A 24,520-nucleotide genomic window follows, 5' to 3' on the forward strand; every position below is an offset into this window, starting at 1 on the left:
AATACACATAAATATCTCCACTTGGTGATTTTATTTTTATTTTTGGTGTAGATTCTGAACATGCTTAGAAAATAGTTATGCATGTCCAAGTTGAAGTTTTTTCTCTCTAAATTTAAAATCTGGTTTTAAGATCTTTAAGATTTTATTTGTCATTATTGTTTGTGTATATAAAAATGTTTAGTTTTGGGTTATTAGAGTTTGATAAAAATAAATTGTTGTTTTTTCGTACAAAATTAATTTGGTTTTTTAATTTCTATTCTTTGTTAAAAATTAGTGTTATTTTTAAATTTTCAATTATTTGGATTTTTAAATTTCTTAAATTTGTTAAGAATTAGTTGTTTCCTTTTTTTAATTTTGATTTTGATATCACTAAAGGCAAAGTTTCCTTTTCTTTTATTTTATTGAGGCTTTATAATTTCGTTTTTGTAGAAAACGAAAAAAGGAAAAGAAAAGATAATTGAACATTTGTGGTACTTATTTATTTTGAGTTATGAAAACTGTTGAGGAATAATCTCACATTACCTGTGGACAAGGTGATCTTGGGAATGTTTATAAAGAATGAACAATCCTCTCTTGTAGAACCGGTTTTATGAGATCAGTTAGGCCCATGAGTTTTTTCATGATATCAGAGCCTATCACAGGACGAATGGAGGCCCACACTACTTATCTCATGACAAGGACTAGGAAAAGTATTGGCCTACACGTGAGGGAGGGTATTGAAGAATAATTTCACATTATTTGTGGATAAGGTCTTGTGCATGTTTAAAAGGAATGAACAATCCTCTCTCATAGAATCGATTTTATGAGATGAGTTAGAACTATGAATTTCTTCAAAAACTACTTTTGTTTTATATAGAAAACAAATGGAGATATCTTATTAAAAATATATAAATAAATAATTACATCTGTGTGAAATTTAATTTAAATTGATGAGATTTTCCTTTTTTAAAGGTGTTAGTAATAGTGTGTGATGATTTTGTTTATATTATTAGATATGGAAAGGTAGAGTTTAGTTTGGTTATATCGATGAAACTAATATATGTATAAAATAGCTGTATTTTCTGATCTAATTCTCTGTAGCCATTTGGTTCTTTCAATGCGTGTTTTAAATGTTTTATTTTTATGTGTGTTTTAATAGTCCAATTTTCAATGAGGTATAAATAAAGAGGTTTAAAAAATAAATAATGAGATGGAAAACGAACTTCAGTCCAAAGGACTTGAGAAATTACATAAGGGAAAGATCCCCACCATAAGCTAATGTAATTGACATTCCAAGCAAGTCTTGCAAGTCTATGTGCAGCTTCATTACACATTCTTCCTACATGTCGAACTTTACAGTTGCTGAACCTTGCCATCAGCTCCTTTGCATCCTTTATGAGGGATTATTAACCTTGCATGTTAAGTTTTGGATTTAATGCTATCCCATTTTTCAAACCCTATCCCTCAGGTCTCACTTGCTTCACTCACATCAAGCATAGGCAAAAATCATAAGATAAAAGAATGAAATATGAGTGAGTCATGAAAAGGAAGAAGAAGTATAAAGCTTGCACAGGTTAGCTAAGAATTCGAAACATGACTTGAGCGTTCGTATTTCAAATTCTGTTAAGAGGAAAAGTCTTGCAAGGATGTATGTACTCTAGATCCAGCTTATTCTTGGATAATGAATGATGTTTTGGAAAAATAGTTGAAGGGATTTGTCAATATTTGATTTTTTTTTTTCTTTATCATATGGTTGAAAATCTGTTAGTGGGATAAAGGGGAGGATTGGAAGCTGAATCCCATATCTGTTAGGCCCTTCCACGTAGTAAAGAGAGTTGGGTGATCAATAGCATACGAGGTCATTATACCTCCAAGTCTAGAGGGAATTCACAACGTTTTCCGAAGCTAAGAAAATACGTGCATGACCTCGTCCAAGTGATTGATACAAGCCCTTGCATATCTAATCGAACTTCACGTACGAGGAAGTGCCAGTAAGAATACTGGACCGAAAGGAATTGGTCTTACGAATGAAGATTAGTACTGTTTACCTGGGTACGAATTCGGGTATACCCGGACCCAGGTGTGTAGTGCAGCCTGGTTATCTACCTGGGTTAACCTCGGGTCATAATCTGGGTTGATATTTGGAAGAATCAGGGCTTTTGAAACACAAAAATTTTGGTACCCAAGTGGACTAAATTTTTTAAGAGATCTGGTTACCCAGGTTGCACCTGAAAATTCAGGTGCCCGGATTGGGCTAACTTAGTTTTTTTTTTTTAAAAAAAAAAGTGAACCCGATTTTTGGGTATTGGGTTTAAAACCTGGTACCTGGGTTGAGATGCCCGCAACCACAGCTTGAGATTTGATGGAATTTGAAGCGTCAAGATATGCAATACAAGGTTACATACTCCCGTTGATGAAAGTTAAAGATGCAAGTACCTAGCATGCATATAACAATATGCAATATTTACAGCAGATAATTTTGTTCTTTGAGCAATACACAATGTACCAGAATTACTATATCCCAAAAACATAGCATACCTCATAAACTCACATAATTAATAGATATCCAAATGGGTTACAACCCTTGTCCAACAAATCTATAACAAAATAAGTACTAGCGACAACCTTCCATAATTACAGACTTGAAATAAAACTATTGCACTAAGTTGTTGAGCTGCTCACGTAGCTTGGTTATGATATCTAAAATCACATAAAAAGAAGTGCATAATTGAAGCTATCAGTTCCTCATCGTAGCGTTGTGGACTATTTGACCTCATCTAGTCTGCTGTGTGTGGGTTCTCCAAATCCTGACACATGTCTACCATGTCGGGAGAATGGTAGTTGGGATTACCAAGTGAGATTTATAAACAAATCTAAGCAAGTAAGCTACTAAACTATCAACAATATACATATGCATGCATGACAGCAAAATGACATGGATGCATCATAACATGGACATGAACATGTATGACATGACTTGGAAAATAGCATGCCATGTGCTTGACTTGAAAAAATAACGTGACTGCACATAGGCATAATATGACTTGACTGAACTAAACATGACATAACTTGACATGAACACGAGACATATACATGGTTGATTAAACGTGAAACTGCGGATGATACATGGGTCACCATAATCTGTGTGCTCATACCGGTACTGCATCACATCACATGCATCTATACCAATTGTGAGTACGTTATGCTAATTGAAATGATTTAAAACTAATAAACATATAGTTGGCACCACCAGCATTGGGCGTCTAACTTTGCTCTGGTAACCAGTTACTTAGGTCCTATTCGAATCTATTGACGATACTTTATCAACCCAGAGAATTCCACAACTAGTTTAAACACTCCAGCATGAACAAAAGAATTTCACTTGAATAACTCCTATTCTAGCACTTGGGATAGTGATAAAAATTAAAGACTCCAAATTACTAGAAAATATTTTATGACATACTCAATGCATGTGATATGGCATGGCATGTAACAAAATAAACGTGTGACAGATGATGTGACATATTATGGCATGTAACAGATAAGCATGAACTATAATAAATGACATCACATGACATATTACTAACTTATGGCTAAAATTATAAAGTTATCCCTCTACTTGTACAAAATTACAATCTTGCCCCTAAAATAAGGATTTTGTAACTCCAAATCTTACCAAAAGTGACATTTCTCACGTAAATTTATCCTAAATTCAAATATTAAATTAGAAAAATTAAAAAAAAAAACTAGGAGAAACATGCTTAGGCCGATTCACTCATAGGTCAAAAACTTGATTTTTGTTGCAATTTGACCAACCATCAAACTAATATGCTTAAACGTATTTTTTCAACACTAAAAAATACATCTTAGATTCTAAAATCTAAATAAATCATCAAAATACACCATTAATAAAAATCTTAAACTCACTACATCAACAAAAATTCCAAAACACCAAGTTTAGGTAAAAAAATATAACCAACCCTTGATGCTCTTGTCTAGCACTTTCTAGATCAACTCCAAGGACCCCAAACATCCATAGATAATCTCTTAACATGTTCATCATTTAAACCTAGGTGCTATCATGCTTGACTAACCAACCAAAAATCACAAACCATTTCATAAAACAACCGGCTTGCACTAAAACACTAAAACCGAGTATAGCATGCTTTGGAATTGAAACAAAACCACTTGATTCTTGATTTTCATGCAATAAATTTTCAAGAAATATAAGCATATATACTTCACATTCAAGTTTTAACTTGATCTAAGTATTAAATCTAGTTTCTAACATTTCAAAATTATGCAAAACTCTTTTATAAAATTATTAACATGCTATGAATTTAAACCTAACTTGCATATAAAGATGTTAACACTTCACCATAGCAAGATCTACCTAGGATTTCACTAAAAGCTTCACAAAACTTTCAAAGTTTTAGACAAACATCAAAACTGTCTCCACCGAGACCTTTGGATCAACATATGTAACTTTCACTAATCAAAACTCCATAAGGTTTTTTACAACATGTAAACTAGACTCAAAATGGAACAAAATACATAAAGATTGAGCCATAGAAATCGACCTACAAAGGGCTGGAAATGCTATTTCTAGAACACTCTCGATTTATTTCTAGAAAAGTGAGGGAATAAGTGCTAAGTGCGAAATGAAAATTTGAGAGGCGTGTGATATAAGAGAAGGCTGACGTGAGGGTGGCTGAGTGACTCTTGGATCGGAGGGTGGGAGCCGAAAAGAGGGGGACAAAAGTGTTTCCAAGTGTAGCCTGTCTGAGTGGATGGGCTAGTGTTATGTAGCCTTTTTGATTGCCATCAAGTTACTATTTGAAGCTAGCACATGAGTGGCATGTCAATCGTAGCCTTGGCCTTGGGAGGAAGAATAAGTTTGGCTTGTTGGTGGTTTTCAGTGTGCCAAAGATGGGCCTAACCGGTGGGCTTCAATTTGGGGTATAGATAGGGTTTCAGTTTGATTAAGTCCAAATCAAAATTTTTTTAGTCCAATGTAATCACCAAGTTGAAAGAGAGTGGTTAAGGGTGTATGAGTGTATAATTGAGTGGATAATAGCATGTGGAAGTGATTTAATTAAGTGATTAAATATTGGCCACTTTAGGGTTTTGAAACCAAGTTCATAGTTTTGGCCAATACATGAGATTTAAGGTTTCGGTTGGTTTCCAATGATTTAGGGTTTCACTAGAGTTGAAACCCTCTTTGGTTGACCAAGTAGTGTTTAGTTGAAAAGAATAGTGTTTGGCATAGGCATGATCACATGACTTGATTTACCCATCATTCCATCACACTCAACCTTTATGTGACAAGTGTTTTATTACCAGTCTAATGAATGGCTAGGATTGTGCCACGTGTCCAACCAAAAGTAATCCAAGTTATTCTAAGTGGATTTGGATATTCTATAAGGTGATTTGATAATTATTCGAACCGGTTGCCATGTGGCTATCCTGGGTGTTACTATTAACCCAAAAAATTCCAAAACTTTTTATTGTACTATAAAATCCTAAATAATCATACGTGTCTAGGTATATAATACCCGAGTCCTACTACGTAGGTCCTTATGTCATTTTTATTAATTCTTTAAGTTAAATATTTTGAGATAAAGATATTTTTATTATTTCCAATTATTTTATTTTAAGATGAGTAGGTTTTATTTTAAAATATGGTTTATTAAAATAAATCAAGGGTATTATTTCAAAGACTTTGAAATATTTTCCCTTAAGTCTTTTACTTTTATTTTAAGAAATGACCCAATTATTCTCTACCATTGGATTGTGAAAAACATCCTTGAGGTAGATAGATCTCCACCATCCACTTGCTTTCTTGTGATGGAAGGAGGAAACAAAGACCAAAAGTCCTTGTCCCTCCTTAAGCTTACGGTGAAAGCCATACAAAGGAGAAGAAAAAGACAAAACAAGATTACTTTATCCCATTTCACCCGTAGGAAGCAACCAAGAAAGACAAAAGAAAAGTCTTCGTCTTCTCCTCCCAATCTTATGTGATAAGTCTTGACCAAGTCAACTAATCTTTTTCTTTTCTTTATTTCCTTAGACTTGAGCCCATAAGCTTCCCAAGGAAGCCATTTACTTCACTTCCTCCGACCCATCGTCCAAGACAAGTCAACCAAGAGAAAAGAAAATAATAAAAACTATCCTATGGCATTCTACTTCTACCATCGGTCTACACCCAAGAAAAGAAAAAGAAAAAGTTCACATTCTCCTCCAAGCTTACGTAGGAAGCTACCAAAAGAAGAAAATAAAAGAAAATAAAACAAATCTTAGAGTATTCTTCTCCTACACGTCGGCCTCTCACCCAAGGAAGAAAGAAACTTCATCATTCTCTCCAAGAAAAGCCATAGCCAAGTCTCTCTTCTTCTCCTCTCTTTTGTTCTTCAAGAAACCAACTCCACTCATCATCTTAAAGCTTATGACTCCATAGCAAGGTAAGAGTACTCTTAATCCTTCTACTTTGTGTATTTCAAATTTAGCCATGGTTTAATCAAGTGGGTTTTCTTTTGATGATTTTTATGTTTCAGTTTTGGGGTCTAAAACAGTGATATCGTGTTGCTTTTTATCCACACAGCTATATCTCTATTTGGTCTTCCACTTGTGTTTTGAAAGGAGCTAAGAACCTAAGGAAATCCTAATTTGATTCATTTGATTTTAGTTTGATTTTGGAAGCTTACTATGTTGTTTTAACTTGTGTTTTGATGTAGTTAATTTCCTATATTGCAAATAAATATGTATGTCCTGTTTTTGGCCCAAACCGAATGGTATTATAGTTATTTTGCTATATATTTTCTTATATTCGAAAATACTATGTTGTTATTAAACTTGGTTTAATCATAGGTGATGATTAAAGTGATTTTAAATTATATATGTTGGTATTATGTGCCTTGTATTGAGATTGGTTGGTAATCTATTTTTAGGATGCTAAAGGTTTGGTTTAAAGGTTTTACTTGGTCCTATAATTTTATATCTTGCTTTTGAAAGGTATTAAGTGAGTAAATCATAAGTTTAAGTATTTAAAGATTTTAAAGTTTCTTAATGAGTGACTTTGCAATACTTTATGCTACTTTAATTTTAATGGGAGGTTTTTATCTAAACTGATTAATATATTGCTTATGTGAATAAGTTATAGCTTACTTAGTTTAGATATAAAAGATTAATTGTGCTTGGTATATTATGATATGCAAAGCTGTCCAAGTACCCCTAAGCCCATGTCATGCCATATCTTGATGTAAAAATAGCCCATTTATGTTGTCCATCTGGTTAAATTCTACTTAACCCAAGAATCCAAAATATTATTAACCTAACCTTCTTATAATGAGGGACTACAAGTCGATTAAATGGCATATTCCCTAAGCTTGTTTAGCCTACTTGAGATGTCTAAATCTATTTTAAAGGCCATTGTCGAGAATTCCAGATTTTATCTCCAAATGTCTATACCCCAAAGTGAGCTTGAACCAAAAAAACCTTACTTGAAGCCTATGAATTCTTAACTACTTTTCATGTAAGCCTTTTAAATAGTCTTTCCATGGACAACTAGCATGTCTTAATATATAAGTTATTTCTCTTGTAAGTTAAGGTGAGGAGTAGTCATTTGGGTTAATGTTAAGCATAGAAGGGATGCTAGATTGTAATATTGTGGCTTTCTCTTTTAAAGGGAGGGCTAAAGGATATTGTATGAGTATTAACACGCTTATGTTATTTATTGGAATAAAAATATTGATGATGAAAGTATCGAGGAGCATAGAGGTAAGTAGCTATGACCATGCTTCTTACACCAAGTTCTCTTTATGAAAGAATGTATCTCTCTTATTGCAAATGTTCTTCTAAAGAAAAAAGTAAATGAATATAATATGTACAAGCCCTTTCTTGATAGCCCCTGTTAAGCACCCTATCGATTATAATTGTGTGTATGTATAAAGTAATGCATGCACGTAAGTTCTAAGTCATGAGATTTCCATATATGCTCTCAATAAACTTATTGATCATTCCTATATATAGTATAGCATGAAAATATATCATTTCCATAAAAATGCATGTGTATTGGAGTAAGAAAGATGATGAAAATATTTTGATTGCAAAAAGGGAAGGAGATGAACGTCTCATGTCGTATGCTTTATGAGATGTTCTAAATGACGCGAAGAAAACGTTTTAAAATGCCCCTATGAACTCATGTTTTAAATAATGCGAAGGAAACGTTTTAAGATGTCCCCATGAACTGATGTTAAATTGTCCCTATGAACTGATGCTTTATGGATGCCATGATAATGATGTTTAAGCTCATGCTTTGAAAATGATGTTTCTTCATGAATGCACTGTTAAATGAAAAGATGATGTTAAGTTCATGCTTTTAAATGATGTTTTCCATGAATGAACTGTTAAATGAATTGGACTGAAAGGACTGACATGAATGAATGAAAGAAAGGACTGAACGAATGAATACTTTAATGTATGAAACTATGTAACGGCCATATGAATGAAAAGGGTATCAAAGGAATAGGCAGATTGCAATGCCGGGTAAGTAGTTCTGGTAGTGCACCCAGTGCTGCCCCCTGACTGAAAAGGGATTCCCAACCTGTGGCCACGGGCGGAATCCAGGTCCAAAAGAAGACCACTAACCCCAACACATGAGGCGTAATAGTGTGCATCGGCCAAAGAAAGTGAAACGTAAAGTAAAGTTATTTCTACGAAATGTTTATGCATGAAAGCAAAGAAATGTTTATGCATGAAAGTATGGCTTATTCCTTAAACTGTTATGCATGAAAGCATTATCAAGAATTAGCAAAAATGTTTATGTATGCATGTTTTCAAAAGAAAAGAATAGATGCCTGTATGTTCACTGCATAGTGTACTACTTATTGAGTATTTGACTCATTTTATTTTAAATGTTTTAAACGTCCAAGTAATGATGAAAAGGCTGGGGAGCAAGGCATTACTGCAGAGGGAGAGGCAGTCGCTTAGGACCTTCCCTAACTAGAACAGTTATGTTACGGATGATGGGCTATGTTTATGTATAGACGTTTTATGTTGGGATGGACTCTGAGAGTCTCTTATGAATGAATGTTTGAATAGAATGTCTATCAGGCGTTCCCTTTATTAAAGGAAAAATTTAAAGTGCACGTGTGTCATGTCCATGCCGATCGCATGTTATTAGAAAAAGAAAATGATGAAAAAGAAAGAAAGAAAGAACAGGCATGTAAGTCAGGATCTCGTGACAGGGGGGAGGCCCCCTTAAGCACAGTGTGGGTCTGCCACAAAGGTTGGTGAATTCCGGCCTCTTACTAATTATGTTCTTTCCAAACTTGAAATCTCTCACCAGTTGGCTTGTCCTTATACCCATCAACAGAATGGCACAATGGAGCATAAGCACCGTCACATTATCAAGATGAGACTTTCTCTCATGAGTCCTTGACTTCCTCAAACCTCGGTGGTGGAGAAACACTTCATTGGCTGGCCGAAAAATTTTCCGCAACGTTTTGATTAACCTCTATTTTGGATTTGACTTGTTTCCCTCTTTGAGTGAGAATTCTCCAATAATTCTCTTTGAAATGATACTGGGTAACAAGATTTTGCAAGTTTAGAGTATTCAAGCCCTGTCATAGTGATTTGAAACATATTCTCTGTAGGGTTCGAAACTCTCCTTGCCTATTAATGGTTTTCTTTATATGTGAAAACAATTCCTCTTGGGACATATTGGATACAATTAATGAAAACATAAGGATCGAGCTTCGGTGAGAACTCCCAAGTTTGATTTACTACTATTGGCTTGTCCCGTTAGGATACCAGTCTCACAGGTTGGTGAAAATTAAAGGGATCCAAAGTTGTTTTAACAGTTACACAAAGAGTTCTATATATAGACCCATTGGCAACGGTTAACAAGAGGCACACTTGTTGGATATAACCGAATTAGCGGTCTCTCCATGCACCTCCAAACATCATCTGGCATAGGAAACTGTCACTATGGGGAGGATGTACATATAACGGGGTGCACACTGTTATTGTGTGGTCACCCCATGCATCTATATTTTATAGAACCTTGGAAGTGGGTAGTTGCAGCTTCTAGTGTGGCTTTCATGTGAATTTGGCCATCCATGATGGTCTTGGAAGTGAGACCGTGCTGCTTTTTGATGTTTTTTGTCGCTTGAGTTTAGGTGGTTCCACTACAGTGGGTGTCGCTATGTTTGATGGGAGTGAAATGTGGTTGAGTGCTATAGTTCATGGAAGCTCTAGCTATGAAGTAGTGAGGCTCATCTAGATTGTTTGGATGTGTAGCAGAATATTACGACGAGATTGAGATTGTTGGCTTGTTCCATGGTGCAAGGTTGGCATACGTGGGACACTTTTGAGGGAGGAACCGACAGTGGAGGAGGCCGCGGCTTGGTAGGAGACAGATGACGACCTTAAGGCTAGGGGAAGAAGACAACGTGCATGAGGGGACGTTAGTGTATGTATATGTGTGTGTATATAATACATATATATATATATATGCGGGTTTGATGGGTATTTAGGTCTAGGGTTTAGGGTAAATGACTCTGGTCTTTTTTTAGGTTTTAGGCATTGGTTTGGTCCATCACGCATATACATAGGTTAGGTCTAATTTTATAGTCTTTACCTCGATCTTATGATTTTTCTTTGAGTCTAATTTGTGAACTTTTAAGGATCATTTGGGGCTTAATAAAATTGGTTGGTCTACTTAATGGGCCTAACCAAATTTTTGGGCTTTCCTAAATTTTTGTTAGCCGAGTTACTTAATAAATTCTAATAAGTCGATTTAGCATCCAAAATAAGTCTAACTCGTCAAATAAATATTTATAAACTTTCAATAATTTGTTGTGCCTAATACTTATAAAATGAACCCACTAGCTCCATAAAATATTAATAGGCTTTGACCTAATTATTAGTTTCAATAAATATAATTAATCTACCATAATAAATTCTGGGCTCGTGGCCTGTTCAAAATTATCTATTAATAGACTTCCCAAAAATAATGGTCCATTTACACTATAAAAAGTCATTCCCAAAACTTCAACGTCTTAAAATAAACTTTTTGAGTATATAAGCCTAGTACAAATCCCTAGTCCTAACCTCAGTCTGTGAAGTTATTCAAAATGATCTATTAAACTTAACTTAAGCCTAATAAAATTTTTACTTTTCTACCTTAAAATTATTGGATCAATCGGTACATGACTTGTTGAATTATTTTATTTATTGAAGGTTTTTTATTTTTTATTTTTTATTTTTTATTTTATTTTTCCTGCGGAGACAATAAAATTACGAAAAAAAGGCTCTATCCACTAGAAAATCCATCCACGCGCTTCAAAAACTGTCCGCGAGCCGTTGAGAACAACCAACCACCACTCGGATAAGAGAGAGATAGAGAGAGAGCATCGAAGAATGGCGAACCTGCTGCAACTGTGCGAGTGCTCGAGCTCAAATCCAATGATTTTGCTGAAGCCATCCTCCTTGAACTCTCTCCTGGCCAGCACTTCACGGCCTCGCCAGCAATATAGTTATCACCCAGCTCAACCTCGCATTTCACCCCCAAACCCAAACCCAAAGCTTCCCTACAACAATCTTCTTCTTCTTCTTCGTTGAATCGGAGGGAATTCATATCCCAGACCACGGCTATTTCCCTGTCTGTAGTAGCAGCTCCACCACCGGCAATGTCCGAAGACGCACTTTCCGAATGGGAAAGAGTGTACCTGCCCATTGACCCTGGCGTCGTCCTGCTCGACATCGCTTTCGTCCCTGACGACTTAAATCACGGTATATCTATTACTTCCCTTCCCTGGTTTTGTTTCCTATGTGCTCTATATATACGACCATCATTGATTAGATTGTGATTTATGACTAAATTTATATTGCACCTACCATAGCCACTAATTCATTTTGTGTTTGTTTTATTCCCCATTTAACTACATCAATGACTTTCGCATTTTAACTAAATTTATAGAACTATAATTTTCGTGATCGTGAAGTTCTCTTTTTCTTTGTTTCTTTTTTTTTTTTCCCTCAATTCTTCTTATATAAAATTTGACCTTCTACATTTTTTTTGATATTAATGCAGCACTACTTAAACGATTCAGCACAATTTGACACTGTGTTTTATCGTAGGTTTTCTTTTGGGGACTAGGCAAACCATTATGGAGACAAAAGATGGTGGAAACACCTGGGCTCCACGTTCAATACCCTCAGCCGAGGACGAAGACTTCAACTACAGATTTAATTCTATTAGCTTCAAAGGAAAGGAGGGATGGATTGTTGGAAAACCTGCAATTCTGTTGTACACTTCAGATGCGGGAGAAAGCTGGGAAAGAATACCACTAAGCTCTCAGCTTCCTGGAGATATGGTACACAAGACCTATAAAGACTACTTTTGGTTCTTTGTTAATAATGTAATAATGGGAAACTATATCTGCGTGTGTGGTTGAGATAAAGCATAATGAAGTTTTTCCTGGTGTTTATTATATACGTCATATGCATTCGAGCTTAATCGCAAGTATTTTATCCTAGGTGACCTTACTATACTTGAATGCGTATTCACGCTGACTTATGCTGCCATATATTGGGATTTAAATTCTAAAAATTTCATTCTTTTTGCGACTTATATCAGAGTTGCAAACTTTCTCTTGGAAATTTGTTCTTATGGGATATACCGCTGAACTTCCTCTTTTTAATATTCATAAATCAAAAAAAAAAAAAAAAAAAAAAAAAAAAAAAAAAAAAAAAAAAAAAAGGAAAAGAAAAATAGAAAAGAAAAGTAACAAGATGGAGAGAGGAATAGAGAAGAATAAGAGGTCTGTATGTGGCAGAAAAACTGGGTGGTAGAATTTTTATCTCATGCTTTGTTGTTTAAATTAATGTTATTAGGCTCAGAATTGTATAAATACTCCTATAATAAATGAAACTGCACGTCACCAAGTATATGCTGCCTAAGAATTGTTCTTAAATCAGAGCATAAATATTACAGATGCCAAGCTTGCCTAAAATGATGTGAAATTATGAAAATAGAGTGCTCGACAACTCCATGTCAATGTCTCCTAACTGATCACCTATTAAAAAAAAAAGGTCTCCTAACTAGTCCCAGGTTTTCACTTACGTGAATACTAATTCACCCTTTATTTTCTTCTTCTAAGGTGATTGTTGATCTTAGAATGTGCAGTCCTATCATATTGGATGCCAAATGTTGTTATGTATGCCTTATTATCACAATATAGTTTCAATGGCTCTACTTATAAAAACAAAATAGCTCCATTGGCTCTATATAAATGAGATAAGTATCGGTACCCAATACTGGATGCTTCTGTTATGCCATATGCAGGTATATATAAAGGCAACTGGAGACAAGAGTGCGGAGATGGTCACAGACGAAGGAGCAATATATGTTACATCCAATAGGGGCTACAACTGGAGGGCTGCTGTTCAGGAAACTGTTTCAGCTACTCTTAATCGGTGTGTTTCTACTATAATTTAAGTTAGTCTACTCGTATAAACTGTTCTCATTAGGTGGGTTTAGCTAAAAGTAGGTGTTGACACCTGTATCAGGAATTAGTTAGATATGACAATCTGGTTTACTGGCAAGTTAATAATAATTTTCATATTCATCTTATGAGCCTTAGGCAGTCTATTTATAGTTGCATCTTGTGTCTGTTGCTGGATTTGAGTAGGGCTCATCTTGTCTGATAGCTATGCATGGCCATGTGTGCCATATGATGTGCACAATAACTTAATAATCAGACAACACTTTCTGAACCCAGCAAGTATGTTCAAATTTTCCATCTCCGATACTACTTATCAAAAAAAAAATTCCATCTCCGATACATAAGTAACCTCCCCTATTTATTTGAATTTATAATAAATTATGCAAATTAGTATATCTTGCGACCTTTTAACACATTCTTTTATGACCTGGACATATTTAGATGGTCCTCTTCATTAATAAAACTTGACTTACTAATAGAAAAATGTTTTGATGGTCCTCTTGCAATGACTTTTATATCAAGTCAGGTAGAATAGGATGCTTCTAACTAACTACTATATTTGTTACCATTCCATTGGTTTATCTATTTTCTTGTGCACATCTGTTAAGGGGAAATTATTATTGAAAGTTCTTTAGTGTTTTTATTTGTTTTCTTTTCTTTTTTATTTTGACTATGTTTTTTTCCCTGCTGATGTGTCCTGAAAGCTATTGTTTTTTTTGGGAAATAAGTTGATTGCATTTTTCACACAAACTATGAGGTCATTTGCAATGTCTTTCCCAAACCTTGAATTTGAATTATCAACCTTTTAATTGTTAGATCAGTTTAGATATTCTTTACTGTTAAGATTCCACAATTTCTGTTATACTTCACCTTAAAATTTACATGCTTATCTCATGATTCATTAAAAATAAGAAAAATAATAAAAGGAAAAAAAAGGAGACTCTTCACCTGCATATTCTAACCAACAAAACACCAACTAGTGCTGTCTAACCTAACAATAAAAACTTAAGCAAAAAATGTGAAAAGAAGAATATATAATCTTTCTTTAAGTGTTATTCCTTTTTTTTTTGGGCTAACATGATTAACATGTGAAAATAAAGGTTAAATCGTACGAAATTTGGAGAAATATTAAAGGTGTGGAGAACCTGCAACCAATCCCATAATTTTGGTGGTTGATTAATATTCAAATAAACCTATGATTTTGGGCAGAAAAATGTAATTTACCCTTTGCATTCTTTCTGTTTTTTTGGGGGATGGGGGCAGGCAAGAGTGAATGGTCATGCTAGTTATTCAGTTTATAAACTATGCCCTTAAAGCTTAGATTTTTCCTGTTCTTATCTTTTTTTATGGATCAGCTTCATATTTTAATCCAAATGTGCTGCATGAATCAATATGCAACAAACTTACTTTTATGAGCTTAAAAAACTTTCTTACCAATATTGTTTAATTATCTCTCCATAGTGTATCATTTTCCTGGTCTCCTAGAAAGGTTTCTACACAGAGCCATGATTCCACTAAATCTATGGAGTGAATGTTTCCTTTCAACAGATAAGATGTTCACGTATCTTCTTTCCCTTTTCAGAACAGTCTCTAGTGGTATCAGTGGTGCAAGTTATTATACGGGAACATTCAATGCAGTTAATCGCTCTCCAGATGGAAGATATGTTGCTGTCTCTAGCCGTGGTAACTTCTACCTTACGTGGGAGCCTGGACAAGTGAGATTCTCCTGCTTTTCAATGCCATTGGGCCTTCATTTGTTTACGTAATGCTGTTCTAGTAGGTTACCTGAGGCTTGTTTTCCTTTTAAATTCGAATCAGATATATAGGAGGATCTTTCTTTTTTTGATGCACGCTGAAGGTTGCACAAAGTGGTTTAGTGCAAGAACTAGAATTTATGATTGACTGCCTACCATACTTTTTCTTGCATCAATCCCAGAGTTCGAGTTTGTGAAACCATGCTTATTGAAGATTTTTAGGGTGTGAAATATCATGGATAATATTGTTTTCAGTTCCAAATTTCTCTGCAACTAAATTTATCAATCTGATAAGAGATCAACTATATCCATCACCTTTAGAATCTTTTAGGTCTAGACTAATCATCTTTAATTTTTCTTAGATTTGTTGATGATTTTTTTGGTGTTTTGACTCAATTTAATCCATGAATTTTCCTTCTAATTTAAATGAGAAGCATACTCTTGCTTTGTTGAAATTAAATAGAATTCTTTTGATTAATCAAATTAAAAATTCAGTTTGTTTTAGTCCAGAAGGGCTTAGTTGAGTGTATTTAGAAATACTATGCACTTCCTTGCCTCCATGTGATATTTTAAACCGCTTGGCAACTGTGTACCATATAGCTTCAGAAACTTATCACTATTAACTTGTTCATGTTTCCCAGCTCTCGTCATATACCCATTTAGTTGTAAAGGCTAGAACTGAAAAAAAAAAATGAAAGAAGATGAGTTCTTTTTTGAGCCATGCGAGATGAAAGTCTCGATCACTGTTTTTGTGGGAAAGAAAAAAGGGAGGAATCCTCTTTTCGGCTTTGGCTCTCCCTTTCTAGTTGTTGCTTTTGTTTTTTTGTTACTTCGGAAGTATATGCTTTAGCTTCAGCCACTGAGTTTTTTTATTTTCCTTATTATTTCTCATCAAATGAATGGCATCTGAAGGCCCAGAGTACTGTATGGGGATGTAGATACTAAAGTATATGAGGGTATACATATGTCAGCAGAATAACTTATATTATTGCATTGTTGCTAGTTTTGAGAGATGTGAGTAAAGTTTTACACAGAGGTATCTGAAGTCACCCATCCTAATTATTAATCAGATCATTTCTCCCAAATTGGGTAATAAGGACTTTTCATTGATCAATTTCCTACGTGTAACTATTCCCACTGATGGGTGATTTCAGTTTTCTTAAGCTTATTCTTCTCATTCACTCAATGCTTGTACAAATGTCCTCTCTCACTGATTCTTGCTGGTGTTAGTAATTTTTCTTAGTTATTAGTAAGGGGTGCCATCCCTTAAGGATGGGACAACCAAAGTTGATCCTCTTAGAGGCAAAAGTTTTTAACTCTCGGTGGAAGGTGGTCGATGAGTGCGCATTGTAGAGAGAGGCAGAAAGGTGGTGAAGGAGCTACTGATGGATACTTTCACTGTGAAATGGGTAGTGAAGACATTAGAGGAGTGCTCCTGGTCTGATGAAAAGGAGTTTATAAGAACCTCTCCCGACGGCAGCAGAGCCTTCATAGCACAACGCAGCTCTAATAAATGTGGGAGGTATTTGGCAATAATAGAATATAGTGGGGGTGAGAGACAAGGCATCCTTGTGATCCTTGAGGATGTGGAAGGGAAGGGAAGGGATGGAGAAAGATGGCCCTGGAGCTTAGGGAGCTATGTGACAGAGCACCAGTCAAAGCAATGAAAAATAATATTCCAGGTGTGTTGAACAGTGGAGAGGGAGAAAAAGAAGGAAGAGCACTACACCTAAGAGACGGTGATAAAGGAAAGCTCCCAATAGCAGGGGAGAGTATGGTGGCAGGAAGATTGTACAAGGCAGTGCTGGAAGGTCTGGCAGGGGCGCAACATCAAAACAGGGGCAGAAATGGAAATATGGAGGGTGGGTTTGTGTAAGTTGGAAAGAGTACACAGAAAAACCCAAAAAGGACATATTTTGAATCTGATGTGGTTCAGAGCTCCAAGGCAAAAAAATTCCTACGTGTACTTCATGATATATAATACAACATGCAGGCATATGTGTATTTTTTTTCTCGGCTGGTGAATGTGTAGAATTGGATGTAGTGTAAATTGTACTAAAGCAACTCGAAGAAGATTTTTGAGTGAAACCACAACCCCAGATGATCAATCAAAAATTAAGTCTCGAGTTCCAAGTAACTGTGGTCTTACAATTAATGAATTGAAGCCGAGTTCCAGGTAATTGTGGTCTTACAATCGGATATTTAGCTGCACCAAATTATTACCAACAAAGCTCACCATAACTTTTCGACTGTGGTAAGTCTCGAGTGTGTAACTTTAATAAGACTAATAAATATCCATTTTTTCTGAATGTATGGAGCCCCACTGGACTAGGGATTTGTAAGGTATTCAGCTTAATTCGATGATCCATCTCTCCTTTTCAATATTGACAAGGCAGATTATGGTGTATCACTCGTTCAATTAATTTGCACTGATAGTATGAGATGCTAAAACTAGTTCCAAGGGTTACTGAGAAATCCAGGATTAATCACTGCTTTCAGGACAAGTTCCTTTTATGCCTTTCTGGGACATCAGTTTGGGGTGTTGTGGAACTTAGTTAAAAGGACAACTCAACATTATATATGACAGTATTAGTTTACGAAGGTATTATTAAATAAGTAGAAAGATAAGTTAACCATATTTAGAGGCTTGCTTGATTTTATATTTGAGAAGGCTATTTGAATCTTATGAAATATAATCAAGGGTTTATGGTTGTCTTTGTTGCTGTTACATCTATGCAACTATGCTTATATATGTAACTATATATACATAGTTATATATGTAACTATGTTTATACTGATTTAAATAATGTTAATAGAAATAACTAGGTGCTGTATCAGTATATTTTGAAGACTGCCTTCTTTTATTGTCACATTCTCTGTCAGCTGCATGAGATAGTGATGATAGCTTATAACCGGCAGAGAGTCTCCCCCTAACTCATGCCAAACCCTTATCTTATGAGGTATCCGATATTCAATGCATGTGTTTTTCCTGAAATTTTTTATGCATTTGATTTCATTATTCGCTTGTGCAAGTCATAGTAAATTTATTTTTCTGCGCTTAGTCATGTCATGATTACTGAGTTTCAAGTTTCATTGAGAATGTAATTGATACTTGGAGTTTTTCTTTTTTTGATTTAATTTTCAGCCATTCTGGCAACCACATAACAGGGCAGTTGCGAGAAGAATCCAAAATATGGGATGGAGAGCTGATGGTGGTCTTTGGCTTCTTGTTCGTGGAGGTGGACTTTATCTTAGCAAAGGGTCAGGGGTAAGTAAATGTGGGGGATCTATCTTCCTTTTTTACCCTTGGAGAGGGGGGGAGGTGGCAGTTAATATAATTGAACCAATATGACCACTGTACAAAGTTACATCATAGCTTATAAACGAGCATCTCATACCAGTCAATGACCAGATTACACAATACATAACCAGCCAGAGAGAATGTTACTTTTAGAAGCATAACCCAAACATAAAACATGCCACATCAGGGTATGTCTAGCCACAGCACAATTGCTATGCATATATACATTTCAAGCACATACAAACTTCCAGCGAGGAAACATAAAATTTAAAATTCTCTTGGTTCCAGATTTCATGAAACCAAGTTGAACACTTCGATGTTTCAGAGAAGACAGAACAACTTAAGCACAAAATAACCACAAGGCACTATGACAGTAATGTCAGATTGGAGCATTTCTTGTGACGTTCACGAACAATTTAGAATGAACCTGTACTAAATGACATTCCAATCTTAATACAAGCAATCAACACCATCTGGAACCACCATATCTAAATCTCAGATGCAAAAACCACTGCAATCAAGCTCCTCCGGGAAAATTTATAAAGAAGATGGCTTTCCTGCAAAGCAAAAAGAGATCTCACAAAAAACACAAAACAATATATGCGACCTCCATGAATGACGGAAGGAGCCCGTATACTGCATGATCTTTCCACATTTCTTCAAACACTTCTCACTGCTTCTTAGGGGTTTTTGAGATGCACCCAAATTCACTGCCTCAGTGCCCCACTCTCTCTCAATTCTCTCTTTGTTCACAAAATTGTGGCATGAATCTTCAATGGCCTTAATATCTCATTGTTAAGTGTATGGAAAATGTTGAAGATAAGAAAATTTATTTCTGTGCATGTGGCATGTTGGAAAATGAATTTAAATGGCCTTTTGAAAGGTCATCACTCAGCAATCATTTCAACTTCTTATGCACACTTTAAGATTTGGAATCTTCCACTGCGTGTTCTACATCCTTGACAGGAATTGGGGATACCATGAAATCTTTATGAGCTAAATATCCTTCTTGTGCTCTTCTATTTCATGTACAATGAAAGTGATGGCAGTTCATTAGGGGGTTGGTTTATATCTTAGACAGTAAGAAATTTCTGAAAGATTCAAGTTATTGATATACACTGTGAAGAAAGAATATAAGTTTTGTTTGTCATTCTAGAATGATAATTCAAGGGATGTTACATATACTATATTGTGTTTGATGCACATTGACTATTTTTTCCACTTGCCAAGTCTGCATCCTTGAATGTCATATTCTTTGCATGAAGCTCTGGCACACTGGTTTTTGTGCAAGTCTTGCGTATTAAGGAAGCATGGAATAATATCAATTGTTTCAGATAACTGAAGAGTTTGAAGAAGTTCCAGTTCAAAGCCGGGGCTTTGGCATTCTCGATGTTGGGTTCCGATCAGAGGTAACAGTTTTCTTATTAAATGGTGGTGTTATGTTAATTGCAAGTCTTCAATGAAAATAACATGTGTTTTCTGCATGGTGGAATAAGGAGAGGGTTGTGTGGCCACAAAACTGTGTTAGATTAAATTGGCAATGTGTTACCCAACAAAAACTTGTACAGCTAAGCCTTGTGTATTCTTCACATGTATGCTCTCTCACTCTCTCTCTGAAATGTGTGTGCCTGCCTTATTTATGTGCACGTATGCAAAATTTTACCATGTACATTGCAGTAAGACATCCATCCAAGCAAGTCTTATGCATTTACAGAAACATTTCACATGCTACCTTCTCATAAATGGTATGAATAGATATTCATAATGTGCATCAATGCTACCCTGATGCTGTTCGGCCAATCATATTCTATTTTCATTTACTGGGGGAAAAGTTTACATCTATGAGTACCTACACAATTTTATTGCAGATGTTACAGAGAGCATAATGCACTATTTTGTTAGTTTTATCCATTTAGAGTCACATCTTTTGACATAGATACTTTATTAAAAGGGTCAACTTAGAGTCGCATCTTTTGACATAGATACTTTATTAAAAGGGTCAACTTATATGTTCTAGTTATAAATTTTAAACTTTTACTCTTTAGTTGCTTCATGACATAGCATCTGTTGCTTACCAGCAGTCACGATCATATTTAATTTGTTACTGTCATAGACTCTTGGAGCAGGGTGTTGTGGATTCTTTGGTTAAAGCGATGGGAATGGAATTTCTTTTACCATCAAAAGAGAGATATGAGTGCAATTTTCCAGTCTATCTGGTTTTTTAAGTGCTTTTGTTTGAATTAATGCCAAGGATAAAACATTTTATCCTTTCATATTCTTCTGATTTGTTTGAGATGCATTATGATATTTTTGTGCAGAAAATACCAAAAATATGGAAAGAAAAATATGTAGAGCAGGAGTATCATGACTTTTCCAATAGGTACATTAGGATGTTGGATTCTTTAGGACATGACACTTGCCTCCACCCGTGTCTGATTACGTATACTTCAGAAGTCTGCAGTACCATGACTTGTCCTCCTAGGAACTTATTGTTTCCAAGGATATTTACCATTTTCAGATTCTTTAGCATGCAAAAATGTTCATCAACGGTCTACACAGACTTGTGTGCATGTCTGAAACATATGTCCATTATTATCAAAATATAAATGAAAAGATGGGAAAATTTAGTTGTCTCACAGCCAGAAGCTGTAGCATTTGGGACCTCAAATTACAAAATCTTGCCTCCATGACCCCGTGTCCATAAATCATATAAATGTTAATGAGAAGAACATAATACTTATGAAGTCACTCAATTGTCAAATGGAAACCTACACTTTTTCCATTGGTTTTTAAGAGCTATGATGTCAAATCAGTCTGTTGTCATTACCTGCATAAAACTCTAATTTCAACATCATTGGACAAATTATGTGCTAATCTCCCTATCATCTTGATCTATGGTGTGAGACTTGAATGGTTATGATTGGTTTGTGACTGGGTTCTAATGGAGTTTATTGGTGTGTGGTAATTCCTTCATTTGGTGTTTAGTAAGTGAAATTGGACTATAAAAACAATTATCAGAAAGCTAACGGTAATCTCTCCTTTAAGGCATTGCAAATGTGTGATTAGTTCATCTCTGAGTCATAACAATGTATAAGAGCCCAAGTACTAAAGTCATAATGTGAGACGATATTGCAACATAACATGGCCTTTTGTGAGACTCAAGAATTTGAGTGAAAGAAATTGTGATGCCCTATATTTGTATAATTGGGTTATGAAGGATGTTATATCACCAATTTCCCCAAAAGTGTAAACTGACGGAAAGAGGTCAATCTAATCATATTAGCAAGCAAGAAATTGACACAATCGCACAGTTAAAAAAAGTTTGTTCTTTCTTCGTCACTTAATCTATATTCTAAGAGGTAAAGTGTGAAGATATGGTTTAAACTCAATATCTTTGCTCTGATATGTGAGTAATTCATATTAGATTTTTGGATATGTACGTACAATCAATTCTAAATAAAAAAAAAAAAAAAAGTTAGAAAAAAAATTTGCGAAAAACTGTTAAAAAAGATATATATATATATATATATATATATATCGATTAATTTCATTTTTGTGAAGATGCCTCGTCCATCAACTTAAACTTTTTGGACCATTGGCAGTTTAATATGTATTAGCAAAGGAGTTGTATGGTCGTATTCTAAGTCTCACATTGGGTGTTTGATATGTAAAATGGGCTATGTAAATTATTCCTAGAGAGACTGAGTAGTATTTAGTCCTTTAGGGGTACTCTACAGATGTGGTTGCGTCCTTGGGTTGTGATTATGGTGGCTATGAGGGGCACGGGGACAACATGAAGTCAAACATGTACTTGTTAAAATATGACTAGTACAGAGCTGTGTTCTTCTTACGTTTGGCATTCATCCTGTATGTATAATAATGACTAAATGTCATGGTGAACAGTACAAAATAGCAAGCAAACAATGTTATCTACAGATTGCAGGGAAAACAAGTAAGAGCATAGTATTAGCCTGCCCATACTGGCAAGCATCACATCAATGTTATGTTGTTGAGATAAAAAAGCATTTCACAACATTTCCATGGGCAGCTTTTGCAAGCTCCCATTGCATTTTGTATATATAACAATTCAAATAACCAGCATTACCTTGAATATCTAAACCAATGGATAACCACATCCAGCTAGGGTGACATGCACCTTTCACGGATACAAGAACATCAGAAATTTAGAATCGGTGAACAGCTACATAACTCATTCATTATAAGAAAGCTTACATATTCAATCCCTGCTGACTTCTGTCAATTTCCGGGCTTGTTTGTTTTACATATTCTTTCGTTGTGCAGGAAGAGGCTTGGGCAGCAGGGGGTAGTGGGATCCTACTGAGAACTACTAATGGTGGCAAGACATGGATCCGTGACAAAGCAGCTGATAATATAGCTGCAAATCTGTACTCAGTGAAGTAAGACCAACTCTTCTAACACTTCCCTACTATGATTTAACATACATTTTATATTTGGCACATGTTGACTCTCTTTTATTTCTCCAACATTTTTTGTTCATCATTTTAATTCACGAAAGTTCTTAAGTTCCCTGGATATGAAAAGTAAATAGATCTGAAACCTTAACTAAATAGCACCAAACAAAAAATAAAACGGCATAGGGATTTTATTAAACTCTTGGGGAATTGTAGGAAACCAAGAAAGGATTTAAAACTAAAGATTAGAGAAACTATTTAATCTTTACTTTTATTTTCAAGCTCTTGATACCTCGTAATTTGTTGGTGTAGGTTTATCAATGATAAGAAGGGATTTGTGCTAGGAAATGATGGGGTCTTGCTTCGCTATCTTGGATGACGTTGTAATTATAAATGGTAATCCACGTGATCACGTTTGGTAATTGGTATATTTATCAAAACCTACAGGCTTGTTCAACCATCGTCATCTATAACCATCCCTTCTACTTTGTATGTTTCAATGAAAGTGACAATTTCAGGTGCCCCTTCCCCTGGGAAAACGGACAAGAAATGTCAGAACCTTAGAAAATTGATGGTCAAAACTGGCCAAGCAAGCACACATTATATGTGTCATTTTAATGAATGGTCTATAACTATGACATTTGCATGTGCGCAGGTTTGTCAACAATGCCCACAATTTTGTACTGCTAAATTACATCTTCAAGCTCTGATACTCAATGATGTGAAAGGGCCCTAATTTTCTTCTTGTCTTATGACTATTACATTTGAAATTAGGAATTCGTTGCCATATGTGTTGTCCTCAAAGAAGTTATATATAGAGTAGTAACGATTGCATGGATGGATGTTAAAACGAGTCCGAAATAAGATTTGGTATTGGATGTCAGATGTTGAGCTCTTTTCCTTTTGATAAACTTGAATGCTACAGACAAAGATCCGTTCTTTAGGTGGGTCTTGTTGAAAAATGTAAGCGATTCAATAGAATTAGAATGACAAATAATAAGCTATCCTGTTGCAAATTTTGTTTATTTTTTTGGTATGTTCTAACGTCCTATTTCTTATGAAATTTTTTACTTATCATTCCTACATCACACACCACACATGATTTTTATCTTTATTTTGTTTCTTAGCAAGTATGTGGTGTAAGAATGATGAGTAGAAGAACTCAATTAGTTTAGCAAGAATAAAACTAAAAAAAAAAAATGTGGTGTTTATAGTGTTTGAGATGATGAGTATTAAAGTTCATTCAAACCGTTATCTATGGGTGATTATGTCTATCTCTGTGTGAGGATTCGTAACCTGAATCTATACTCATAGGACATGAAGTAAAATTCTTCAAATCATTCCACGAAACATTATCACATTCTTCACACAAGAAGGAGAATGCATCGTGGGGATTGGGGTGCAACGGTTTCATATTTGGCCACACTTGATAGTTGGGATGTGGGATCCCTCAACATATCACGTGGTGGCATCCTCGAGTGGTTGGTTGGGTAGAAGTATCTCCAGTGCAACAAGTATTTTTGTGCGAAAAGCTTGCATGGCAAA

General features: G+C 35.2%; 1 protein-coding gene across 2 annotated transcripts; it reads left to right on the forward strand.

Moving 5' to 3' along the window:
- Positions 1-11,307: 11,307 nt before the first annotated feature.
- LOC121257117 (photosystem II stability/assembly factor HCF136, chloroplastic) lies at positions 11,308-23,762 on the forward strand. Of its 2 annotated transcripts, XM_041158012.1 has the most exons (9): positions 11,308-11,772; positions 12,121-12,356; positions 13,328-13,458; positions 15,070-15,202; positions 18,387-18,509; positions 19,877-19,951; positions 22,845-22,960; positions 23,288-23,371; positions 23,631-23,762. In XM_041158012.1, exons 1-8 carry the CDS (start codon positions 11,670-11,672, stop codon positions 23,352-23,354), a joined length of 984 nt encoding a protein of 327 aa, XP_041013946.1. In that variant the 5' UTR covers positions 11,308-11,669; the 3' UTR covers positions 23,355-23,371; positions 23,631-23,762. The 2 variants fall into 2 exon arrangements, with proteins under 2 accessions (XP_041013946.1, XP_041013945.1); XM_041158011.1 differs by lacking the exons at positions 22,845-22,960; positions 23,288-23,371; positions 23,631-23,762 and adding an exon at positions 20,861-21,163 and having other exon boundaries at positions 11,310-11,772.
- Positions 23,763-24,520: the final 758 nt, after the last annotated feature.

The sequence above is a fragment of the Juglans microcarpa x Juglans regia genome, chromosome 3S (assembly GCF_004785595.1).
Source record: "Juglans microcarpa x Juglans regia isolate MS1-56 chromosome 3S, Jm3101_v1.0, whole genome shotgun sequence".
In the NCBI taxonomy this organism is placed as follows: Eukaryota; Viridiplantae; Streptophyta; class Magnoliopsida; order Fagales; family Juglandaceae; genus Juglans; species Juglans microcarpa x Juglans regia.

Coding starts and splice junctions, on each gene's coding strand:
- LOC121257117 (XM_041158011.1), top strand. CDS start 11,670: ATGTCCGAAGACGCACTTTCCGAATGGGAAAGAGTGTACCTGCCCATT. Junction 11,773..12,120: donor CCCTGACGACTTAAATCACG/GTATATCTATTA, acceptor GTTTTATCGTAG/GTTTTCTTTTGGGGACTAGG. Junction 15,203..18,386: donor TTACGTGGGAGCCTGGACAA/GTGAGATTCTCC, acceptor TTTAATTTTCAG/CCATTCTGGCAACCACATAA.